The sequence below is a fragment of the Euprymna scolopes genome, chromosome 6 (genome assembly GCF_053919585.1).
Source record: "Euprymna scolopes isolate OS-2025 chromosome 6, ASM5391958v1, whole genome shotgun sequence".
NCBI lineage: Eukaryota > Metazoa > Mollusca > Cephalopoda > Sepiida > Sepiolidae > Euprymna > Euprymna scolopes.
In genome coordinates this window covers 29375961-29402982 of record NC_136487.1, presented here as the reverse complement: position 1 = coordinate 29402982, position 27022 = coordinate 29375961, and the positions used below count along the sequence as shown (strand labels likewise).

General features: G+C 21.4%; 1 protein-coding gene across 1 annotated transcript in view; it reads right to left on the bottom strand.

Moving 5' to 3' along the window:
- Positions 1-11115: 11115 nt before the first annotated feature.
- Positions 11116-27022, bottom strand: part of LOC145277597 (heat shock 70 kDa protein 12A-like) — a 150993-nt gene continuing 135086 nt past the window's right edge. The window contains exons 3-4 of the mRNA XM_080129113.1: positions 26622-26796; positions 11116-13050 (exon numbers count right to left, since the gene is read on the bottom strand). Of these exons, the coding sequence (XP_079985239.1) occupies positions 11999-13050; positions 26622-26796 (1227 nt within the window). The 3' untranslated portion in view covers positions 11116-11998. The remainder of the gene's footprint in view (positions 13051-26621; positions 26797-27022) is intronic.

The following is a 27022-nucleotide window of genomic DNA, read 5'->3' as shown; positions in this document are numbered from 1 at the left end:
AACAGAAACGATTCAGCAACAAAAACGATTCAACAACAGAAACGATTCAACAACAGAAACGATTCAGCAAAAGAAACAATTCAACAACAAAACCGATTCAACAACAGAAATGATTCAGCAACAAAAACGATTCAACAACAGAAACGATTCAGCAACAAAAACGATTCAACAACAGAAACGATTCAACAACAAAAACGATTCAACAAGAGAAACAATTCAACAACAGAAACGGTTCAACAACAGAAACTATTCAACAACAAAAACGATTCAACAACAAAAACAATTCAGCAACAGAAACGATTCAACAACAGAAACGATTCAACAGCAGAAACGATTCAACAACAAAACGATTCAGCAACAGAAACGTTTCATGTTGACGGTTTAATTATCTGTTTACATGAGACAAAGCAGAATTTCGGTCCACAAAATTCATCCGAATTTTCAGTCGATACGGAATTCAAGAACTCAAGTATTCTCAACCATCATCTCGGATTTTTGTTCATATGTGGGTTAATGAAGAACGTGTTTTTTATCCTCATCATAGTCAAATGAATTATATATATATATATATATATAAAATAAAAATTACAATTATATATATATATATATATATATATATATATATATATATATATAACATTCTATATGAAATATGTTCTTATGTTCTTGCTTGCGTCAGATAGTCAAAATGTATATCCGTGATTATTTTTCCGTATGAATTAAAATATATGTGTATTTTACGACCGGTTAACGCCGGGCCGCCTGCTAGTAATATATATCTTTATTAGTATAAGAAGTGATCCATAATCGAATGTTAAAAAATAATACATAAGTCAATTAAAAAAAAAATTTAGATCAAAGTGCAAGTCGGAGTGTAAACACAACCTAAGAAAAAAGTAAACACTATTCGGAATGTTATAAAATAAATAAGTCGATTAAGAAAAAAAAAAAAGAAATAGAAAAATCACGAAATGTCAAAAGAACGAAAACCCAAAACGCTTTTCGTACAGACGGACATTTTCAAGGATATACGCCTGTAAAGAGGAATAGAATTTTTTTTTTTTTTTTTTTTTTTGTAAAATTGTTGTAATAAAAAAAAAGAACCTTAGATGGAATATGTCCCGCGAAATAGTCCCAACTGCAAGCGAAGGTTTCTCTGCTTACACAAAGTAGGCTGAAACTTATGGCAAGCGCCTCAAGGACAGGCAGGTGGAACTTCGTGCGTCGTCTGTTTAAAACAGAGGACACATATATAATTAGATCAGCATAGTATGAAATATCAAGCAGTTATGGATTTTTTAAATTCCATGAAAAATCTTTTCAATTAACTCTTTTTTTCTAGTTTATTTTAAATGTATATATGCGTATACATGTATAAGTATCTATCAGTACATTCTCTAATAAATGTACATTATATATGTATGTGCGTGTTTATACGTGCATTTGTGTTTTCGGAACCTATTTTGAATAGGACAGAAAAATCATGTATAGATTTTCTGCTAGATCCCTTGGAATTGGTTTTTAAGTGTTCGAATTTTTGACTGAGACTGGCTGATAAACTTGCTATAGTAATTGTTCATTTTGGTATACACCCACGCACAAACACACCCACGCACACGCATATATATATATATATATATATATATATATATATATATATATACAGATAGATAGATAAATAGATAGATAGTTAGATAGTGAGATAGTGTATGCACATGTGCATAATGTTTTACACACACACACACGCGCACACACACACACACACACACACACACACACATATATATATATATATATATATATATATATATATATATATATATATATATATATATATATATATACCAACAGGCGGACCATTGTTGGCCAATCGTAAAATACACGTAGCTATTATATTTTAATTCATACAAAAACTGAGACATATTATTGCGATTATTATGTTTTTTCTAAACAGGTCACTTTTTATAAGTAAAATAAAACATACTCCAGCTGAGATTAAAACCAAAACCTAAAGACAGTGAGTCAAGTACGATAACCTTTAGGCAAGCTTGATAAGACCTCGAATAAATGTTTTCAACCCAACTTATTCTTAATGTGAGGAAGCTGTTATGTTTCATAACCGCACCTTCGCAGTCGTGAAAGAGCTGAAAACAGATAAAAATCCGATGATTCCCAAGTACTAATTTTTCAAGTTTAACCCCCTAGCAGCCCGATTTTTATGGATAACAATCAATTAAAAAGTTTTCCACATATCTAAATACTATGTATAGCAAATTCCAAGTCGTAGATCAAAAATTTGTTGAGTATAGAGGTTGAGAAGCGTCCTCACACACATAAACATTCTCACCTTCATGTATGTACATAAGTTAAAAACACAAACGCTTCTTAGCAGCTCTTTTTTTATTTATACAAAAGGGCCTTTTTTACTTTTTTTCAAATATTTTATATCTTTAAAACGTTTTTTTTTTTAATTTATTTATGTTCTTATTTTTTTAATGGTTTCTTTTCGCCATAACCAATCCTTGTCATGGTGCGCAAGTCTTTGTTTGATATTTATGTCAACCAGCGCCAAACCACAGTCTTTTTAATTTATTTGTGTAACAATGTTTTGTTTGTTTGTTTGTTTCTTATCCTGTCAAAAGGTTTAATAATAACATGAAAACAATAAGGTTGTAAAAAGTTAGCTAATAAAAGCGGGTTCATTTAAATAAATCTTCTCCTTAGGAGATCGTCTTTTTATGAAAAGTAATCGTGAAAGAATCGTTCGAATTGAAGTCTAATCGAACAGGAGAATAAATTGGATAAACAAATGAAATTAGACGAAAAAGGGAAATAACTTTGTTCATATTACGCGAAAAGGGAGATAACTTTACAGATAATAAAATATAAATATAATAGTTTTTTGGTTTGTTTTTTTTTTGGGGGGGGGGTTGATTTTTTTTTCTAAAGTATTTTATCCCTAGCGTCTCTTTTGCAGCATAATATCTGGTAACTAGTGTCGTATTTTTCCTGGTTGGGTTGATGTATTATTCTATACGTGGGGAAGCAGTTAACAGTCATATGCATATACCAATCAGGGGAGATAACCTTGATTTTATTTCAGTTTTCAATTCAGGGGGGATGTCGCTGTTAATCCCATTTGTACATTATATGCGATTCCTATATAGCAACTGATCGGTCCTTACTTCCAAAATAGTTGCTTTAGTGCGCATTCAATATGTTTATGGCGAGCACATTACAATTATGAAGCGGAAAGATAGTTTTCCAGCAATTCAATTTACTGTTTTCATTTTTAAGTTTCAATATAATAGTTGCATGCAATAATAAGATGTTTTGAAATAGTGCCTAGAGGCATATATAAAGATTCGCCAAATTTTGAAATAAACCAGTGGAATCCGAAACCTGCTGTTTATAATCAAAATGACTCGCGTTAATCAACTAACGATTTTCATAACGTGTTCGTTTAGTCTGGTTCTGATTACGTAGAACGTATAATTATCAAGCAGTCAGAATTAAAGAGTAGGAATAACAGAATTATGGAATGTACCGGTGCCCTGATTTTTTCTCTTGTGTAAACATTTGACCCGGTGTACAGCTATGGCGTGTCAGTAGATAATTTATACGAAAATAATATGGTTCCTACCCTCTGTTTTGAAAACTTTGGAGGGAGATGCAGAACTCTCAGAATAAATGTAGTACTATTGTAATATCTAAAATTGGGAATGTATTTTTTTTCCGAAACACGCTGTAAGAATTGATTTTAAACGCCGAATATTCAATTCTCAGTAATAAACAAACATCTTGAGAATTTGCGTTGAAAATAGATCTTCTTGGGGAACAATCTACTAAAATAAGCTCGCTTTTTATTAGCTCCTTTAAAAAATTTTACACATCAACACTTTTTCAACAAAATATTTGTTGATGTAAATTCCTTGTATTTTTTATATTAATGGTGACCGTCAGTAACAGTTACTATGGCGGCGGTAGTGCTGATTGTAGTGACAGTAGTATTAGTAGTGTTGGTAATGTTAAAACATTGTTTTGTCATTTTTAATAATATTCCCCAGTGAAGACAGTGCTTCAATAAATATAAAATAAGATTTTCCAAAAAAAAAAAAAAATGAAAAAATACACACAAAATGTTTAAAAAGCCAAATTCAATTTTATGAAAATTTTTCTTTCTTTCTTTTTGTCCTTTCTGTTCTTTCTTGCTCTTTTACCTTCAAACTTTCTTTTGTTATTCATTTACTATCTTCTTTTTTTCTTCGTTCATTTCTTTCTTTCTTTCTTTCTTTCTTTACATCTTCCTTTCTTTCTTTAGACTCTCCTCCATCTTTACAAGGCAACACTTTTTTTTTACTAAAAAATTTTATTCACTCGGTTATATTTATGTCGAGAATTTTTTTCTTTCATTTTTTTTCTCTTTGCTTCGCTTCCCTAATCCAATTCTATTTTTCTTTCTTTTCTAATTTAATTTATTCTCTTTCATTTCATTCCTTTTTAATCTATTCTTTCTCCTTTTTCTCTCATTTCCTCTATTTTGTGTAATTTTTTTTATCCTTCTTTCCTTCCCCCCTTTTTCCCCTACTTTTCTTTTACTATTTTTTCATTTTATTCTTACATATTTTTCGTTATGTTATTATACGTTCTATTATTCCATAGTTTATTCTAATTATTGCTTTCAAAATATTCTCTTCCTTCTTTTATTTTTATTCCTATATCTCTTTTTCCTTTATTTTAAAAGTTATCTTTTTATCTAAGAGTTTAAGCGCTTCCCGACTCATGGATGTAATTGGTTGGGAGAGCAGTGTTAAATTCTCGATCGAGTTATACTAAAGACTCAAAATGGTATTTAATGCCAATGAATAAACACTCAATATTTTAAGGCGAAGGTCAAGGGTGAGTCGAGTAATTCTTAAAAAGAAGTTCTGCCTTTGCTGACATCTCAGTGCCGTAGTTAATAAAAATTGAATCGTCGGGTCGGCCTAGACTACGGTTAAATTCATTGTCTTTATCTGATTATGTTCGTTCTCTTTCTTACTTGTATTCCCTGGGGAAGACGTTAATACAAATATTATTTACTAAATTTTTAACAAAAATTGTCATAAATTATAGTAATTTCCTCTTATACTCTGTGTTTTTTTTTTTTTTTTTTTTTTTTTTTTTACTTAACTTTGGATTTTTATCAATGAAGATTGATAATTTCTATCATTTTGACTATTCGGACAAATGTTCCCATCTTGGATATCATTCTCACAACGTTTTAACTGATTTAACTTCCCGTCTTGTTCAGGTGCGTCTGATCAAACTCGTGGATTTCTGTCAAATTCGAGAATCCGTAGAGAAGTTTGAATGGAACCCTTTATTAATCTAAGCAAGTAGCTTATTCTGTCAGCTTTGACCGAGTAAAAGTCTTGGGTAATTCGTAATTGGATTCTTATTATCGTCTGCTCTGATGATTGAACCACAGAACTTCATCATTTAAACCTGATTATTATTTTAATCCATTCCCAACGGGTTTGAAATTTCGAAAAAAAAATTCAAGTTCCGCATAAAAATCCTAAATCCAAAAAAATACAACTGAAAACGTTGTGAGATTAATATTCTAAGTAAAAACATTGTATGAAACATAGATTCATTAAAATATGTTGCATATTAGTAGCTATACTCTGCCGTTGATTCTAATTTTTAAAACTATTTCATCAACAATAAAGGCTTTATACGTATACTTTATACTTATATGGGAACCTTCCATTAATAAACAAGCAAAAGTAAATATTCAAGTATCAAAGATCGAACAAAGCATATATTATATTTAATTATTGTCGTCTTCATATTCTATTTGTCCATGTAGTAATGTAAAGACCCCAATAACACTCCCTGGCCTGATGAAAAAAAAATCTTTTCACAAGTTTCGAGGAGTATAAGAAATATAATTTGCAAATAAATACTTTAATATCAGTAAATATTGATCTTTTACATCGATAAATACTGTTATCTAGACGATTAGTCTTTATAAAAATAAAACCCAGGATGCTTCAAGATTCTGATTAGATATCAACGAAACATCCTACATTGGATGGATTGGAAAGCCTTTAAGCAAATGTTTATCTATAACTACTAACACAGTTTCGTATATGCGCCGTCCGCCATAAGTAACTATATTTTCTTTTGTTTGTAATTTTTTGATACTAAAAGAGATTAGAATGTGGATTTGGGATTTATTTTCGACAGCCTCGTAATTCTCACTTCCATTATGTTGTCCTGTGGTCTTCACATTACATAAGCGATGTTTCTGACAAAAAAAGGGGAAAAATTACTGTTTTCTGTAAACACTTATCGTTAGCTAGTATTTATTTATTTGGCCTAGAAGTAGGAGTTTTTAGCTCCTTACATCAAGTGACTTCATGACTTGTCTGGAGCGATATTTATTTCCAAAAGAATTACTTCTATTGCATGCATCATTCGAAAATGGAAACCGTGTATATATATATATATATATATATATATATATATATATATATATATATATATATATATATATATATATATATATATATATCATTCTATAAACGCAAGGAACAAATTTGAGCTACCCTTGTTCAAATGCCGTTGGATCTGTGCACCAAAGTATGCTACCCAACCCACGAACGATTGGCAAATTTAATTGAGCACTATAGACAGAATACGAAGCTTTATTAAACCTTTAAAAAGCATTATATTTTATGTAAGATAAATTGTCTATACCCTTTGTTAGTTGTGTATCTTTCTCATACTACAGTGATCATCTATATAAATGAAACAGTAAATGCATGTGTGTCTGCCTGTATGTAAATATTTAACCGATAAACGCTTTAACTACTGGTTACATAACACTGAAATAAACATACCACTGAAATTAACAGGAAATAGTAATCATTAGGGCTATGACAACAACATATTCTTTTCATTGTTTTGACTCTCGAGTATATATCCGACACAGTTAGACACAGTTAATCAACCGAGAACCACATCACTCAACATAAAAACATATAACATATCAATGGATATATACTTGAGAATCAAAACAAGGAAAATAATATGCTGTTGTCATGGCCCTACTAATCATACACTTGGATGGTTTATAACGAGTAAAATATTTTACTTTTGGATGGATGAATAACGCGTACAGAAGTCGGCAATTTGAACTGCAAAATGTTCATTTCAATTTGTCGAAACTTCTATTAGTTTGTACATGCGTAAACTAACCATAACTAAAAGTGGTTTAATTTTAAAGCCATCTTGTCTCTTCTGTCAGCTTAACTCAAACGGTAGCGAACCTGGCTGAAGCGCTAAATATTTTGATTTCACTTCTAGCTGATGGCATATGTCATATTGTTTTCACTTCGTCAGTTCAATAAAAGTCGGTCAATTTAGCTCTTATATGCAGATCATCATATAATGATTAGATCACTCTAACTTACGTTACAAAGCATTTAACAAATGAATATTTAAAATTCAACAGAATTTCTCGCGGGTAACAGTCGCCGAATGGATTAGGTCCTTGCTAATGAAACCAGGGATGGATTCTGTCGCCGGGTTCGAATCTATCGACTGGTGTTAATCGTGACACTCTGCACTTATGATTCCCGAAAAGATGAAACACTAGTGTTTGTAGGTATTTAATAATTATTATAGTAAATAATTATGTATATATATATATATATATATATATATATATATATATATATATATATATATATATATATATATATATATATATATATATATATGTGGCTTTGGAAGTCTTTTTACTCGAATACGATGTTCAGCATGTTAAAAATATACCTTTTGTTGTAAAAATCTAATGGAAAAAGGTGAGGACAGGATATCTTTATGGACACATAAATCATAAAATTGCCTTTCCACTAACGAACAGCTGTAATAGAAAAAAATCCAGGACAGGTTATAAAAAAAGGAAACGTGGGTCTTTGAATTTTCAACAAAAGTTTACACTATTTATATATATATATATATATATATATATATATATATATATATATATATATATATATATAGTAATTTATAAAATATATATGGCGATTAAGCTACACTGAATATTCTGCGTTTCATCCAACTATAGGATTCGTCAAGCTTATGCGTATAGTAAATTTATGTGAATAAATGAAATAGCTATATATATATATATATATATATATATATATATATATATATATATATATATATATATATATATATATATATATATATATATTCAAGTGAGAATTGGGTTTGTAATAATAAATACAAAAACTGCAAAAATTAAAATATATTAAGCGTATTTTACGACCGGTAAAGTCGAGCGCCCCCCCCCCCGCTAGTCTTGAAATAAAAATGTATAGTTGTTTATGGCGGACTTTATATTGTCTTCCTACATCCTGTTATGTCAATGCTTCGATGTGTAGTCATATTTCACCGCTTTTACGACTGAAAGAAAGAAAGATACCGCTTTGCTTTACATTCTTATCATAATTCCCAAACTAAACAAACTCGTCGACCATTGATAATAAGCTCGAATCTCGTACAGGTTTCATCGTTTAGTTAAATTAGTTGTGAAAATTATAGCGAAACTACCGTAGCACAATGAAAGATGTTCTTTTTTATTCGCATACTGTTCTCGTATTGAAAATTTGATTTCTTTAAACGCCACCAAATCGGTGGACTTTTGCCAGTCTAAGATAAGCTTAGTAAACATCTAATTAAGCAGTTGCCGTCGAGCAGTAGGTAATACGCTCTCTAATACATGATGGATTTCCTTGTATTTTATTCTGCGTTAGTCTATGCATAGCCAGTATAAATATGTACAGAAATTAAAGTGCGTCTATTTAAGCAGTATCTTCCCATTCACATATCTCGGGATCAAAGAAAATGGACAACTTTTGACGGTTGGTCAGTTTTGATTTCAATTTGAAATTCGTCTAATAGATTTCTTAATATACCGTTGAAATTATCCAGGAAAACAATATTATTTACACGTGCTTCCGATTCTATCACGAATCATCGTCCGCGCATAACTTAAAAACGATAGAATATATATATATATATATATATATATATATATATATATATATATATATATATATATATATATTGTATGTGTGTGTATAGTATAATAATTCTCACAAGTTCCAAATATCAAGTTTTCTCAGTTGGTTGCTTCTTATTTTTCAAATGGCATCCATTACAATATTGTTTCGTATTGCGACTAAGAAGTCTGAAAAATTATATCTATGCTGTATTGATTGGTTACGTACTGGAAATTATTATATTAAACTATATATGATCTGAAACCCAATAAAAAGGCATACATTGAGCTTTGAATTTTGTTAAATAATTTTTTTTAATTTTCCTTATAAATAACCTTATTCATAAGAAATTTTTTTAACCAATTACGATTGGTAGATACAAACTGAATAATGTTTCAAGTTTAATATATATATATATATATATATATATATATATATATATATATATATATATATACTTAGATAGATAGATAGATAGATAGATAGATAGATAGATAGATAGATATTTTGAAAGGTCCAAATATACAAACGGATTAGTTGACATTCACTATCAGAAAAATATCTTGCTTAAATAAAATGTTTTCTTTATTAAATCGAGGAAAATTATTCGTTACCAAAAATAACGAACATTCAACTTGATTGTTATATGAATCGCATAAGTTTAAATTAATCGCATCAAATTGTTCGTTATTTAAAGCATTAAAAAATGTTATTTTTAATCGCATTAAATTGTTGATTATTTTAATCGTTAAAAAGTGTTATTTTATAATCGCATTAAATTGGTCATTATTTTAATCATTAAAAAGTGTTATTTTTAATCGCATTAAATTGTTCATTATTTTAATTGTAAAAAGTGTTTTTAATCGCATTAAATTGTTCATTATTTTAATGGCAAAAAAATGTTATTTTTAATTGCATTAAACTGTTCATTATTTTAATCATTAAAAAGTGTTATTTTTTTAATCACATTAAATTTTCATTATTTTAATCGCAAAAAGTGTTATTGTTAATTGCATTAAATTGTTCATTATTATATTCAGTAAAGGTGTAATTATTTTTATCATGTAAACTATTCGACGAAATAATGTAAAACAAAATTGTTTATTATTTTAAGCGCATAAAATTGTTCTTTTTTAAAATAACTAACAATTTTATCAACGTAAAATTGTTCCTAGCTTTATGGAATAAATTTTTCATATTTTAAATTGTTTAAAATTATTCGTAATTTAATTTTTTTTTAAATCTTTCATGATTTTAATTAATTTAGATTGTTCTTTTTTTAACACAAAAAAATGGTTATTTAAATCGCATGAAATTGTTCGTGAATAGCATTGCATAAAACCGTTCTTATTTAAATCGACCCAATTTGTTACTGATTCAAAATTATTGAGTTGTTCAGCTTTTTAATCACATAAATTTTATATATAAAAGGCTATATGTCTGTCGGTCTGTCTGTCTGTCTGTCTGTCTGTCTCCATATTTTCAAACTATCTCTACCGGGACCTCAAATGATTGGATTTTTTATGTTTGATTTTATTCCCTTATGGGTATTTAGCCGATTAAAATAGTTTTTAAGGAGTCGAACATACGTCAAAATTGAAAATAACGTTATACATTTTGAACTTTCATCTTAGTTTATTTTTAATTTTTAATTAGTTCATATGCGTATAAGGTTGGTACACTAGTAACGACACCAGCTTTTAATACAACTGTTTTGCTTTCGGTTTCGATTCTTGCTGGTGGCACCCAAATACTTTTTTTTTACTTTTGAAATCACGACTTTATAATACGAAATTTGGACGAATTAAAATATCATATTTAAGCGTATTTTATGACCGGACAAAGCAGGGCGCCCCCTCTCGCTAATTCGTTAATAAAATTAATAAATGTTTGCTTTATTTAATCCCGTTAAATACTGAGATTAACACTTAAAACTGTTCATTGTTTTCACTGTGTAAACTTGTGTCATATAATAACGAGGACTAGGATCGTCCGTTATTTTTAATCGCATAAAAATGTTCCTTTTTTTTAAATAATAAATATACTTGCATTTAAAAATAGGTGAAGATTTCCTTTATTTAAACCCCGTAGAATTGTACTTTTTTTATTAAAAAAGATAAACCTTAGTTATAAACCACGATCATCAGAATGTATATACTATGGCAGGCATTTCATAAAAGTTCGCCCATAAAATATATAAACGACAGCATAACATTAATTTATATACTTACTTAGATAAGCTGATTAATACAATTTATATCTTTCTTGTTTTCTGAACTTGAAGAAGATCCATGAGAGAACAAGTTTAATTCATTATTTAAACAGAAGAATTGTGCACCATTTTATGTCCGCCTGAATAGATAGAAATAGATAGAAATCAATATATAATAGTAGTAAATATTATTCTAATTATAAGAGAATAGAATTGGTCCAGGAAATAACAAATATTAGTAAAATCTCTGATGGCTACTTAATGCGAGCTAAACATTTTTGCAGATTTATAAAAGAAATGCAAGTTTTTTACATTATTCGTTCGTGCTCTGTGATAACCTTAATAATGGTTTTTGACAAGATTCAAAGTACTCAGTTCGTAAACATTTTTTTATGTTGCTTCGGATAATCATTTTATACCTGACATTCAAAAACAATAGAGGAATTGAAAAGGTAAACTAAAATAATCAATAGTTAGAAGTTGTAGATTTCAATCTAACTCGAACGTGTCTCAGTGAGAACAGAATCAATCTTAAAGCATTCTCTCTTTTTCTTGCTTTCATTTTTTCTTTTAATTTCAATCTTTTTCTCTTTTTATGTCATCATTTTACTCCTGTACGATGATCTGCCTTTAACTTTCCCTCCTTCTTTCCCCACTTCGCATTTATTCAGGCACCCAAACAAACACACACACGTGCATACACTTTCAGTTGGAGGACAATTCACACTGATAGAAAATCAATATACGTTTCTCGGTGGGTGTGGCTCGTATGATCATAACCGACCACTTTGATTTCTGTCCCACCAAATGTCACTTCAAGATCAACAGCTCGGCTCTTATCCCCTGTGAGGTCCGGCATTTCGACCACCAAACACCCACATTTCTCCACGTTCTCCTCATCGACGTATTTTACATTCCTTTTTGCGGATTTGAAAAATTCGAACATGATCCCTCGCTGGTTCGTGATAATCGGCGTGTAAGTCTCGCGCCAGATCTCGTTGATGCCGATTACCTCCCCAGCTTCAGCCCACACCTGAAAGATATTCTTGCAGAGCACCATATCCTCGGACACCACCTTCAAGTCTTCCCGGTGGCTGCCTTCCTCGAACGGCAGATACGACCCAACACCGTACGTATATCGACAGATTCGTTGGCAGATGGTGCTCGGGTCGTGACCAAATGCGACCGCTCCTCGGACCACAGCCAAACTTGCTTCTTCCGGAATTAATACAGTGACTCGTTCGCCGAACTGGTCTTTGATTGACCGCTGCAACCGCACCGACTCGGCAAACCCGCCGACGAGAAAGATGTATTTAGTGTCCTTCAGTTTTGTGCGTTGCAACAGGGACTCGACGTGGTCATTAATCTGCTGGAGGGCATCTTTGAAAAGCGAATTGACCTTGTCCGGCGACACGACTAACTTGCCACCGGAAAACTTGACCTCGTTGTTCGACTGCGACGCGTAGGCCTTAATGACTTCTTGGACGGTCTTGCCGTCAAATTTAAAATGGCAGAAGTTATATGGCAACGACACGCGGATGCTCTCGCCTTCGCCGCGTTTCTTCACCTCGAAGTCCTGCAGCAGTTCGACGTAATCCTTCGGGTGCTGTATCTGGAAATCGTTCATGAACTCTTCGCCGAAAATGCCGACCATTAAATTGAGAAACTGTCTGTCGATGACCGTTCCACCCCAGGCGCCTCCTGTGGCACGGAACAGTTCACGGATGCGACCGTCTTTGCGCACTTTGTGGGCTACGACATCTATAGTACCACCTGAAATAGACAACAAAACAAGAAGAAAAATAGTTAAACGGTGCTAGAAAGCAGTTTAGCACATGTTTGAATAAATAATTGTTTACAAATACATAAAATCGATCGGAATTGAATAAATCGTATTAATGTGGCAAAGGTGACGGAGAACGCCGGAAAATATTGAAGCTGGGCAAAACCAGATATAAATAGGATTGCTGGCGTTGACGTCAACACTACATTCCGATCGAGAAATCAAGATCATGAAAGAATGTAAGAAATATTTAACTCTGGCGTGGAATGACTAAAAATACACAGCATAATACAACAGAGGAAGAGTGTCAAAATAAATGAACAGTAATTCAATCAACGTAATTTTATAAATAATTATAAATCAAACTAATTTATGTATAATCATAAATCAAAATAATTTATATATAATTATAAATCAAAATAATTTATATATAATAATAAATCAAAATAATTTATATATAATCATAAATCAAAATAATTTATATATAATTATAAATCAAAATAATTTATATATAATTATAAATCAAAACAATTTATATATAATCATAAATCCAAATAATTTATATATAATAATAGATCAAAATAATTTATATATAATATTAAATTAAAATAATTTATATATAATAATAAATCAAAAAACTTTATATACAATCATAAATCAAAATAATTTATATATAATCATAAATCAAAATAATTTATATATAATTATAAATCAAAATAATTTATATATAATCATAAATAAAAATATTTATATATAATCATAAATCAAAATAATTTATATATAATCATAAATCAAAATAATTTATATATAATTATAAATCAAAATAATTTATATATAATCATAAATAAAAATAATTTATATATAATCATAAATCAAAATAATTTATATGTAATTATAAATCAAAATAATTTATATATAATCATAAATCAAAATAATTCATATATAATTATAAATCAAAATAATTTATATATAATCATAAATCAAAATAATTTATATATAATCATAAATTAAAATAATTTATATATAATTATAAATCAAAATAATTTATATATAATTGTAAATCAAAATAATTTATATATAATCATAAATTAAAATAATTTATATATAATTATAAATCAAATTAATTTATATACAATCATAAATCAAAATAATTTATATATAATTATAAATCAAAATAATTTATATATAATAATAAATCAAAATAATTTATATATAATCATAGATCGAAATCATTTATATATAATCATAAATCAAAATTATTTATATATAATAATAAATCAAAATAATTCATATATAATTATAAATCAAAATAATGTATATATAACCATAAATCAAAAAATGTATATATAATTATAAATCAAAATAATTTATATATAATCATAAATAAAAATAATTCATATATAATTATAAATCAAAATAATTTATACATAATTATAAATCAAAATAATTTATATATAATCATCAATCAAAATAATTTATATATAATTATAAATCAAAATAATGTATATATAACCATAAATAAAAATAATTTATATATAATTATAAATCAAAAAAATTTATATATAATTATAAATCAAAATAATTTATATATAATCATAAATATAAATAATGTATATATTATTATAAATCAAAATAATTTATACATAATTATAAATCAAAATAATTTATATATAATCATAAATCAAAATAATTTATATATAATTATAAATCAAAATAATGTATATATAACCATAAATCAAAATAATTTATATATAATTATAAATAAAAATTATGTATACATAATTATACATCAAAATACTTTTTATATAAGCATAAATCAAAATAATTTATATATAATCACAAGTCAAAATAATTTATATATATAATCATAAATCAAAATAATTTATATATAATTATAATTCAAAATAATTTATATATAATCATAAATCAAAATAATTTATATATAATCATAAATCAAAATAATTTATATATAATCATAAGTCTAAATAATTTATATATAATAATAAATAAAAATAATTTATATATAATCATAAATCAAAATAATTTATATATAATCATAAATTAAAATACTTTATATATAATCATAAATCAAAATAATTTATATATAAACATAAATCCAAATAATTTATATATAATAATAAATCAAAATAATTTATATATAATCATAAATTAAAATAATTTATATATAATCATAAATCAAAATAATTTATATGTAATCATAAATCAAAATAATTTATATATAATAATAAATCAAAATAATTTATATATAATCATAAATCAAAATAATTTATATATAATTATAAATCAAAAATAATTTATATATAATAATAAATCAAAATAATTTATATATAATCATAAATCGAAATAATTTATATATAATTATAAATCAAAATAATTTATATATAATCATAAATCAAAATACTTTATATATAATCATAAATCAAAATAATTTATACATAATTATAAATCAAAATAATTTATATATAATCATAAATCAAAATAATTTATATATAATTATAAATCAAAAATATGTTTATATAACCATAAATTAAAATAATGTATATATTATTATAAATCAAAATAATTTATACATAATTATAAATCAAAATAATTTATATATAATAATAAATCAAAATAATTTATATATAATCATAAATCAAAATAATTTATATATTATTATAAATCAAAATAATGTATATATAATCATAAATCAAAATAATATATATATAATCATAAATCAAAATAATTTATATATAATAATAAATAAAAATAATTTATATATAATCATAAATCAAAATAATTTATATATTATTATAAATCAAAATAATTTTTATATAATCATAAATCAAAATAATTTATATATCATTATAAATCAAAATAATTTATCTATAATAATGAATCAAAATCATTTATATATAATCATAAATCAAAATAATTTGTATATAATCATAAATCAAAATAATTTATATATAATCATAAATCAAAATAATTTATATATAATAATAAGTCAAAATTATTTATATATAATCATAAATCAAAATAATTTATATATAATCATAAATCAAAATAATTTATATATAATAATAATTCAAAATAATCTATATATAATTATAAAAAAAAATAATGTATATATAATCATAAATTAAAATAATTTATATATAATAATAAATCAAAATAATTTACATATAATCGCAAGTCAAAATTATTTATATATAATCAGAAATCAAAATAATTTATATATAATTATAAATCAAAATAATTTATATATAATCATAAATTAAAATAATTTATATATAATCATAAATCAAAATAATTTATATGTAATCATAAATCAAAATAATTTATATATAATAATAAATCAAAATAATTTATATATAATCATAAATCAAAATAATTTATATATAATTATGAATCAAAAATAATTTATATATAATAATAAATCAAAATAATTTATATATAATCATAAATCGAAATAATTTATATATAATTATAAATCAAAATAATTTATATATAATCATAAATCAAAATACTTTATATATAATCATAAATCAAAATAATTTATACATAATTATAAATCAAAATAATTTATATATAATCATAAATCAAAATAATTTATATATAATTATAAATCAAAATAATGTATATATAACCATAAATTAAAATAATGTATATATTATTATAAATCAAAATAATTTATACATAATTATAAATCAAAATAATTTATATATAATAATAAATCAAAATAATTTATATATAATCATAAATCAAAATAATTTATATATTATTATAAATCAAAATAATGTATATATAATCATAAATCAAAATAATTTATATATAATAATAAATCAAAACAATTTATATATAATCATAAATCAAAATAATATATATATAATCATAAATCAAAATAATTTATATATAATAATAAATAAAAATAATTAATATATAATCATAAATCAAAATAATTTATATATTATTATAAATCAAAATAATTTTTATATAATCATAAATCAAAATAATTTATATATAATCATAAATAAAAATAATTTATCTATAATAATGAATCAAAATCATTTATATATAATCATAAATCAAAATAATTGGTATATAATCATAAATCAAAATAATTTATATATAATCCTAAATCAAAATAATTTATATATAATAATAAGTCAAAATTATTTATATATAATCATAAATCAAAATAATTTATATATAATCATAAATCAAAATAATTTATATATAATAATAATTCAAAATAATCTATATATAATTATAAATAAAAATAATTTATATATAATCATAAATTAAAATAATTTATATATAATAATAAATCAAAATAATTTACATATAATCGCAAGTCAAAATTATTTATATATATTCAGAAATCAAAATAATTTATATATAATTATAAATCAAAATAATTTATATATAATCATAAATTAAAATAATTTATATATAATCATAAATCAAAATAATTTATATGTAATCATAAATCAAAATAATTTATATATAATAATAAATCAAAATAATTTATATATAATCATAAATCAAAATAATTTATATATAATTATAAATCAAAAATAATTTATATATAATAATAAATCAAAATAATTTATATATAATCATAAATCGAAATAATTTATATATAATTATAAATCAAAATAATTTATATATAATCATAAATCAAAATACTTTATATATAATCATAAATCAATATAATTTATACATAATTATAAATCAAAATAATTTATATATAATCATAAATCAAAATAATTTATATATCATTATAAATCAAAATAATTTATATATAATCATTAATCAAAATAATTTATATATAATCATAAATCAAAATAATTTATATGTAATTATAATTCAAAATAATTTATATATAATCATAAATAAAAATAATTCATATATTAATAATAAATCAAAATAATTTATATATAATCATAAATCAAAATAATTTATATATAATCATAAATCAAAATAATTTATATATAATCATAAATCAAAATAATTTATATATTATTATAAATCAAAATAATGTATATATAATCATAAATCAAAATAATTTATATATAATAATAAATCAAAATAATTTATATATAATAATAAATCAAAATAATTTATATATAATCATAAATCAAAATAATTTATATATTATTATAAATTAAAATAATTTATATATAATCATGAATCACAATAATTTATATATAATAATTAATCAAAATAATTTATATATAATAATAAATCAAAATAATTTATATATAATAATAAATCAAAATAATTTATATATAATAATAAATCAAAATAATTTATATATAATCATAAATCAAAATAATTTATATATAATTATAAATCAAAATAATTTATATATAATCATAAGTCAAAATTATTTATATATAATCAGAAATCAAAATAATTTATATATAATCATAAATCAAAATAATTTATATATAATTATAAAACAAAATAATTTATATATAATTATAAGTCGAAATAATTTATATATAATCATAAATCAAAATAATTTATATATAATTATAAATCAAAAAAAATTATATATAATCATAAATCAAAATAATTTATATATAATCATAAATCAAAATAATTTATATATAATTATAAATCAAAATAATTTATATATAATCATAAATTTTAATAATTTATATGTAATTATAAATCAAAATAATTTATATATAATCATAAATCAAAATAATTCATATATAATTATAAATCAAAATAATTTATATATAATTATCAATCAAAATAATTTATATATTATTATAAATCAAAATAATTTATATATAATCATTAATCAAAATAATTTATATATAATCATAAATAAAAATAATTTATATGTAATTATAATTCAAAATAATTTATATATAATCATAAATAAAAATAATTCCTATATAATTATAAATCAAAATAATTTATATATAATCATAAATCAAAATAATTTATATATAATCATAAATCAAAATAATTTATATATAATCATAAATCAAAATAATTTATATATTATTATAAATCAAAATAATGTATATATAATCATGAATCAAAATAATTTATATATAATAATAAATCAAAATTATTTATATATAATAATAAATCAAAATAATTTATATATAATTATAAATCAAAATAATTTATATATAATCATAAATAAAAATAATTTATATATAATCATAAATCAAAATAATTTATATGTAATTATAAATCAAAATAATTTATATATAATCATAAATCAAAATAATGCATATATAATTATAAATCAAAATAATTTATATATAATCATAAATCAAAATAATTTATATATAATCATAAATTAAAATAATTTATATGTAATTATAAATCAAAATGATTTATATATAATCATAAATCAAAATAATGTATATATAATTATAAATCAAAAAAATTTATATATAATCATAAATCAAAATAATTTATATATAATCATAAATCAAAATAATTAATATATAATCATAAATCAAAATAATTTGTATATAATAATAAATTAAAATAATTTATATATAATTATAAATAAAAATAATTTATATATAATTGTAAATCAAAATAATTTATATATAATCATAAATTAAAATAATTTATATATAATTATAAATCAAATTAATTTATATACAATCATAAATAAAATAATTTATATATAATCATGAATCAAAATAATTTATATATAATGATAAATCAAAATAATTTATATATAATTGTAAATCAAAATAATTTATATATAATCATAAATCGAAATAATTTATATATAATCATAAATCAAAATTATTTATATATAATCATAAATCAAAATAATTCATATATAATTATAAATCAAAATGATGTATATATAACCATAAATCAAAATAATGTATATATAATTATAAATCAAAATAATTTATACATAATTATAAATCAAAATAATTTATATATAATCATCAATCAAAATAATTTATATATAATTATAAATCAAAATAATGTATATATAACCATAAATCAAAATAATTTATATATAATTATAAATCAAAATAATTTATATATAATTATAAATCAAAATAATTTATATATAATCATAAATATAAATAATGTATATATTATTATAAATCAAAATAATTTATACATAATTATAAATCAAAATAATTTATATATAATCATAAATCAAAATAATTTATATATAATTATAAATCAAAATAATGTATATATAACCATAAATCAAAATAATTTATGTATAATTATAAATAAAAATAATTTATACATAATTATACATCAAAATACTTTTTATATAAGCATAAATCAAAATAATATATATATAACCATAAATCAAAATAATGTATATATAATTATAAATCAAAATAATTTATATATAATCATAAATCAAATTAATTTTTTAGAATTATAGATCCAAATAATTTATATATAACCATAAATCAAAATAATTTATATATAATCATTAATCAAAATAATTTATATATAATCACAAGTCAAAATAATTTATATATAATCATAAATCAAAATAATTTATATATAATTATAATTCAAAATAATTTATATATAATCATAAATCAAAATAATTTATATATAATCATAAATCAAAATAATTTATATATAATTATAAATCAAAATAATTTATATATAATCATAAATTAAAATAATTTATATATAATCATAAATCAAAATAATTTATATATAAACATAAATCCAAATAATTTATATATAATAATAAATCAAAATAATTTATATATAATCATAAATTAAAATAATTTATATATAATCATAAATCAAAATAATTTATATGTAATCATAAATCAAAATAATTTATATATAATAATAAATCAAAATAATTTATATATAATCATAAATAAAAATAATTTATATATAATTATAAATCAAAATAATTTATATATAATCATAAATCAAAATAATTTATATATAATCATAAATCGAAATAATTTATATATAATTATAAATCAAAATAATTTATATATAATCATAAATCAAAATAATTTATATATAATCATAAATCAAAATAATTTATACATAATTATAAATCAAAATAATTTATATATAATCATAAATAATAATAATTTATATATAATTATAAATCAAAATAATGTATATATAACCATAAATCAAAATAATGTATATATTATTATAAATCAAAATAATTTATACATAATTATAAATCAAAATAATTTATATATAATAATAAATCAAAATAATTTATATATAATCATAAATCAAAATAATTTATATATTATTATAAATCAAAATAATTTATATATAATCATAAATCAAAATAATTTATATATAATAATAAATCAAAAAAATTTATATATAATCACAAATCAAAATAATATATATATAATCATAAATCAAAATAATTTATATATAATAATAAATCAAAATAATTTATATATAATCATAAATCAAAATAATTTATATATTATTATAAATCAAAATAATTTTTATATAATCATAAATCAAAATAATTTATATATAATCATAAATCAAAATAATTTATATATAATAATGAATCAAAATAATTTATATGTAATCATAAATCAAAATAATTTGTATATAATCATAAATCAAAATAATTTATATATAATCATAAATCAAAACAATTTATATATAATAATAAATCAAAATAATTTATAAATAATCATAAATCAAAATAATTTATATATAATCATAAATCAAAATAATTTATATATAATAATAATTCAAAAAAATCTATATATATAATTATAAATCAAAATAATTTATATATAATCATAAATTAAAATAATTTATATATAATAATAAATCAAAATAATTTACATATAATCGCAAGTCAAAATTATTTATATATAATCAGAAATCAAAATAATTTATATATAATCATAAATCAAAATAATTTATATATAATTATAAATCAAAATAATTTATATATAATCATAAGTCAAAATTATTTATATATAATCAGAAATCAAAATAATTTATATATAATCATAAATCAAAATAATTTATATATAATCATAAATCAAAATAATTTATATATAATTATAAATCAAAATAATTTATATATAATCATAAATTTAAATAATTTATATGTAATTATTAATAAAAATAATTTATATATAATCATAAATCAAAATAATTCATATATAATTATAAATCAAAATAATTTATATATAATTATAAATCAAAATAATTTATATATTATTATAAATCAAAATAATTTATATATAATCATTAATCAAAATAATTTATATATAATAATAAATCAAAATAATTTATATATAATCATAAATCAAAATAATTTATATATTATTATAAATCAAAATAATGTATATATAATCATGAATCAAAATAATTTATATATAATAATAAATCAAAATAATTTATATATAATTATAAATCAAAATAATTTATATATAATAATAAATCAAAATAATTTATATATAATAATAAATCAAAATAATTTATATATAATCATAAATCAAAATAATTTATATATAATTATAAATCAAAATAATTTATATATAATCATAAGTCAAAATTATTTATATATAATCAGAAATCAAAATAATTTATATATAATAATAAATCAAAATTATTTATATATAATTATAAAACAAAATAATTTATATATAATTATAAGTCGAAATAATTTATATATAATCATAAATCAAAATACTTTTTATATAAGCATAAATCAAAAAAAATTATATATAATCATAAATCAAAATAATTTATATATAATCATAAATCAAAATAATTTATATATAATTATAAATCAAAATAATTTATATATAATCATAAATTTAAATAATTTGTATGTAATTATAAATAAAAATAATTTATATATAATCATAAATCAAAATAATTTATATATAATTATAAATCAAAATAATTTACATATAATTATAAATCAAAATAATTTATATATTATTATAAATCAAAATAATTTATATATAATCATCAATCAAAATAATTTATATATAATCATAAATCAAAATAATTTATATGTAATTATAATTCAAAATAATTTATATATAATCATAAATAAAAATAATTCATATATAATTATAAATCAAAATAATTTATATATAATCATAAATCAAAATAATTTATATATAATCATAAATCAAAATAATTTATATATAATCATAAATCAAAATAATTTATATATTATTATAAATCAAAATAATGTATATATAATCATAAATCAAAATAATTTATATATAATAATAAATCAAAATAATTTATATATAATAATAAATCGAAATAATTTATATATAATCATAAATCAAAATAATTTATATATTATTATAAATCAAAATAATTTATATATAATAATAAATCAAAATAATTTATATATAATAATAAATCAAAATAATTTATATATAATCATAAATCAAAATAATTTATATATAATCATAAATCAAAATAATTTATATGTAATAATAAATAAAAATAATTTATATATAATCATAAATCAAAATTATTTATATATAATTATAAATCAAAATAATTTATATATAATCATAAATCAAAATAATTTATATATAATCATAAATCAAAATAATTTATATATAATTATAAATCGAAATAATTTATATATAATCATAAATCAAAATAATTTATATATAATCATAAATCAAAATAATTTATATATAATCATAAATCAAAATAATTTATATATAATCATAAATCAAAATAAGTTATATATAATCATAAATTAAAATAATTTGTATATAATAATAAATCAAAATAATTTATATATAATCATAAATCAAAATAATTTATACATAATTATTAATCAAAATAATTTATATATAATCATAAATCAAAATAATTTATATATAATTATAAATCAAAATAATTTATATATAATCATAAATTAAAATAATTTATATATAATTATAAATCAAAATAATGTATATATAACCATAAATCAAAATAATGTGTATATTATTATGAATCAAAATAATTTATACATAATTATAAATCAAATAAATTTATATATAATCATAAATCAAAATAATTTATATATAAGTATAAATCAAAATAATGTATATATAACCATAAATCAAAATAATTTATATATAATTATAAATCAAAATAATTTATACATAATTATAAATCAAAATAATATTTATATAAACATAAATCAAAATAATATATATATAACCATAAATCAAAATAATGTATATATAATTATAAATCAAAATAATTTATGCATAATTATAAATCGAAATAATTTATATATAATCATAAATCAAAATAATTTATATATAATCATAAATCAAAATAATTTATATATAATTATAATTCAAAATAAAAACCGTAAGACAAAAGACAGAAAAGAGAGAAGCTAGTGATACACTTCTGCCGTCGCCCGACCAATCAACAACACACCACCACCCATACCGACCCAACTCTCTCTTGTCATATTTTACTGTAAAATGAATATAACTTTGTTGATTTAACAAGTTGCTGCTTACAAAAACCATGGCCGTCAGAGTGTATATACTATGGCACGCATTTCATAAAAATGTGTCTATAAAATATATAAACAACACCATAACATTAATTTATATAGTTGCTTAGATAAATTGATCAATAGAATTTATATCTTTCTTTATTTCGCCGAAGGATATATCAGATGATGGTACTATACTTTATTATCGCCATGCGGACAAATGGAAAGCAACAAATAAACCCTTTTAAATTGGTCTCCACTCTGCAGTAGAATGAATTAGAAATGGATAGTAAAATTCAATACTACAAAGACGATACTCATTTCCTTTACAAACACAGAGTTAGTAAAGAAGTTGAGAACATAATTTTTCCTTTCTCTCGCTTTAATTTACCATTCAAATATGTTAATGTATATCTTTCTTTTTGTCTCTTGGTTTTTCCGGATTCTTGCTCATCTCCTCACAAAGCTTCCTATAGAGATAACCTCAGGTTTAAGTGAAAATATATCTTCTTTGGAGTGAACAAGTGTAAAAAAATTTAAGTGTTCAGCTTTATTTAATAGTCGTTTCATTACATACTAGATAAATCTAATTCTATTCTTTTGTTAATTGTCTGAGTAAAACTAACACACAGTATTGCATAAGCAGGTGGAATTATTGATGCAATTAAATCGACAAAAACGACACGATCGATATTTACGAACTTTGATAAAAAGCATTTTCTTCTTTCCATATTCTATTGGAGACAATAAGAAAAGAAAACAAGTCAACCAATCAGAAGCCGAGGAAAAAAAACAGATTCATATAAATTGACTTCTTTCTACAGCTGATTATCTCGTTGTATAATAACTTATTTACTTCGCCGAATTTCTTCGAGCTATCTCATATTCTAATTTGTTTTTTTAATAAAGGTACCACGAAAAGATATCACATAGATTCAGTTGTATCGCACTAGTTGATAGTTTGACTTTTAGTATTTCTGGTCTTCATAAAGGTGCTTTGTGATGCAATTGCCCTCGAGATGGATATATCAGATGATGGTACTATATTTATTATCGCCATGCGGATAAATGGAAGCAACAAATAAATCCTTTTAAATTGGTCTCCACTCTGTAGTAGAATGAATTAGAAATGGATAGTAAAATTCAATACTACAAAGACGATACTCATTTTCTTTACAATTATAAAAAAACTAATTACCTTTACATCTCAAACACAGAGTTAGTAAAGAAGTTTAGAACATAATTTTCCCTTTCTCTCTCTTTAATTTACCATTCAAATATGTTAATGCATACCTTTCCTGTCGTCTCCTGGTGTTTCTGGATTCTAGGACGATAATTCATCTAGTCTGGTAGAGTATCCAGTTTCTTTCTGTTAATTGAAGCTACATTATTTGGAGAAAGTGCACCATTTCTCGTAAAACCCATCGTTGGTTAGCCATAGCAAGATCTTATGTGAGCCGCAAATTCTATCTTATTTTGGATATTTAGTCAGGTTTTACTTGCACTTGTTTATACAAATCCCTGTACCGAGAGATCTTAGACACTCGAGGATAGTGTCTAGTAGACATACAAGTTATTTCTATAAATACACATGTGTGTGTCTACAAAATTAATGTGAAATATATAAAAGTTTATATATTTTTTCTTTTTATTTCTTATTCTTTCTTAGAACTGCACGCCTGTGGAACTCTGTTCCGTCTGCCTGCTTCCCACCTGACTACAACTTGGATGTCTTCAAGTCCAACGTGGACAAATTCCTAATGAACCGTCCTCTCAAGTAAACACTTCATCAAATCTCCACACTAACGTACTGTACTTGCAATAACCCTTATCCCTGAGTGGCTTCCGGGCCTCGATAAGTGCCGTGTAAAAAAAAAATTCATTAACGCACAGAAATATAAAATATAAAAAGAAACTGTTATTATATATATATATATATATATATATATATATATATATAATTTCTGATATGTTAGAGTCCTTATTATCTCGAGTTGAGGCAATTGTCCATCTATTCATACTGAGAAAAAAGGTATTACTATAACTATGAAAAATATACATTCAGAGGGTGCGCATAGAACTTACCTCCGGCATCAACAACTAAATATTTTGTTCCCGGTTCGAATGTCGGCTTGTTACCTTCTGGCTGGGAACAACCAACGAATGTGCTACCGGGCAACTTCCGGCAATGGAGTGAGGCAGCTTCTGGTTCCAAGGCTATCAACAACTGGTCACTATGTTTACTAGTGATTAGGCCACCCTAGAAAAAAATTAACAATTATATATTAACACAACACACGAGCGAAAACAGACAAAATGAGAACAAGATAATCAGACATGTTTCGGATATACTTTGTCAATAATAAATCCTCCTGAAGTCAAGTATATATATATATATATATATATATATATATATATATATATATATATATATATATATATATATATATATATATATATATAACGAACGATGGTTATCGAAAAGA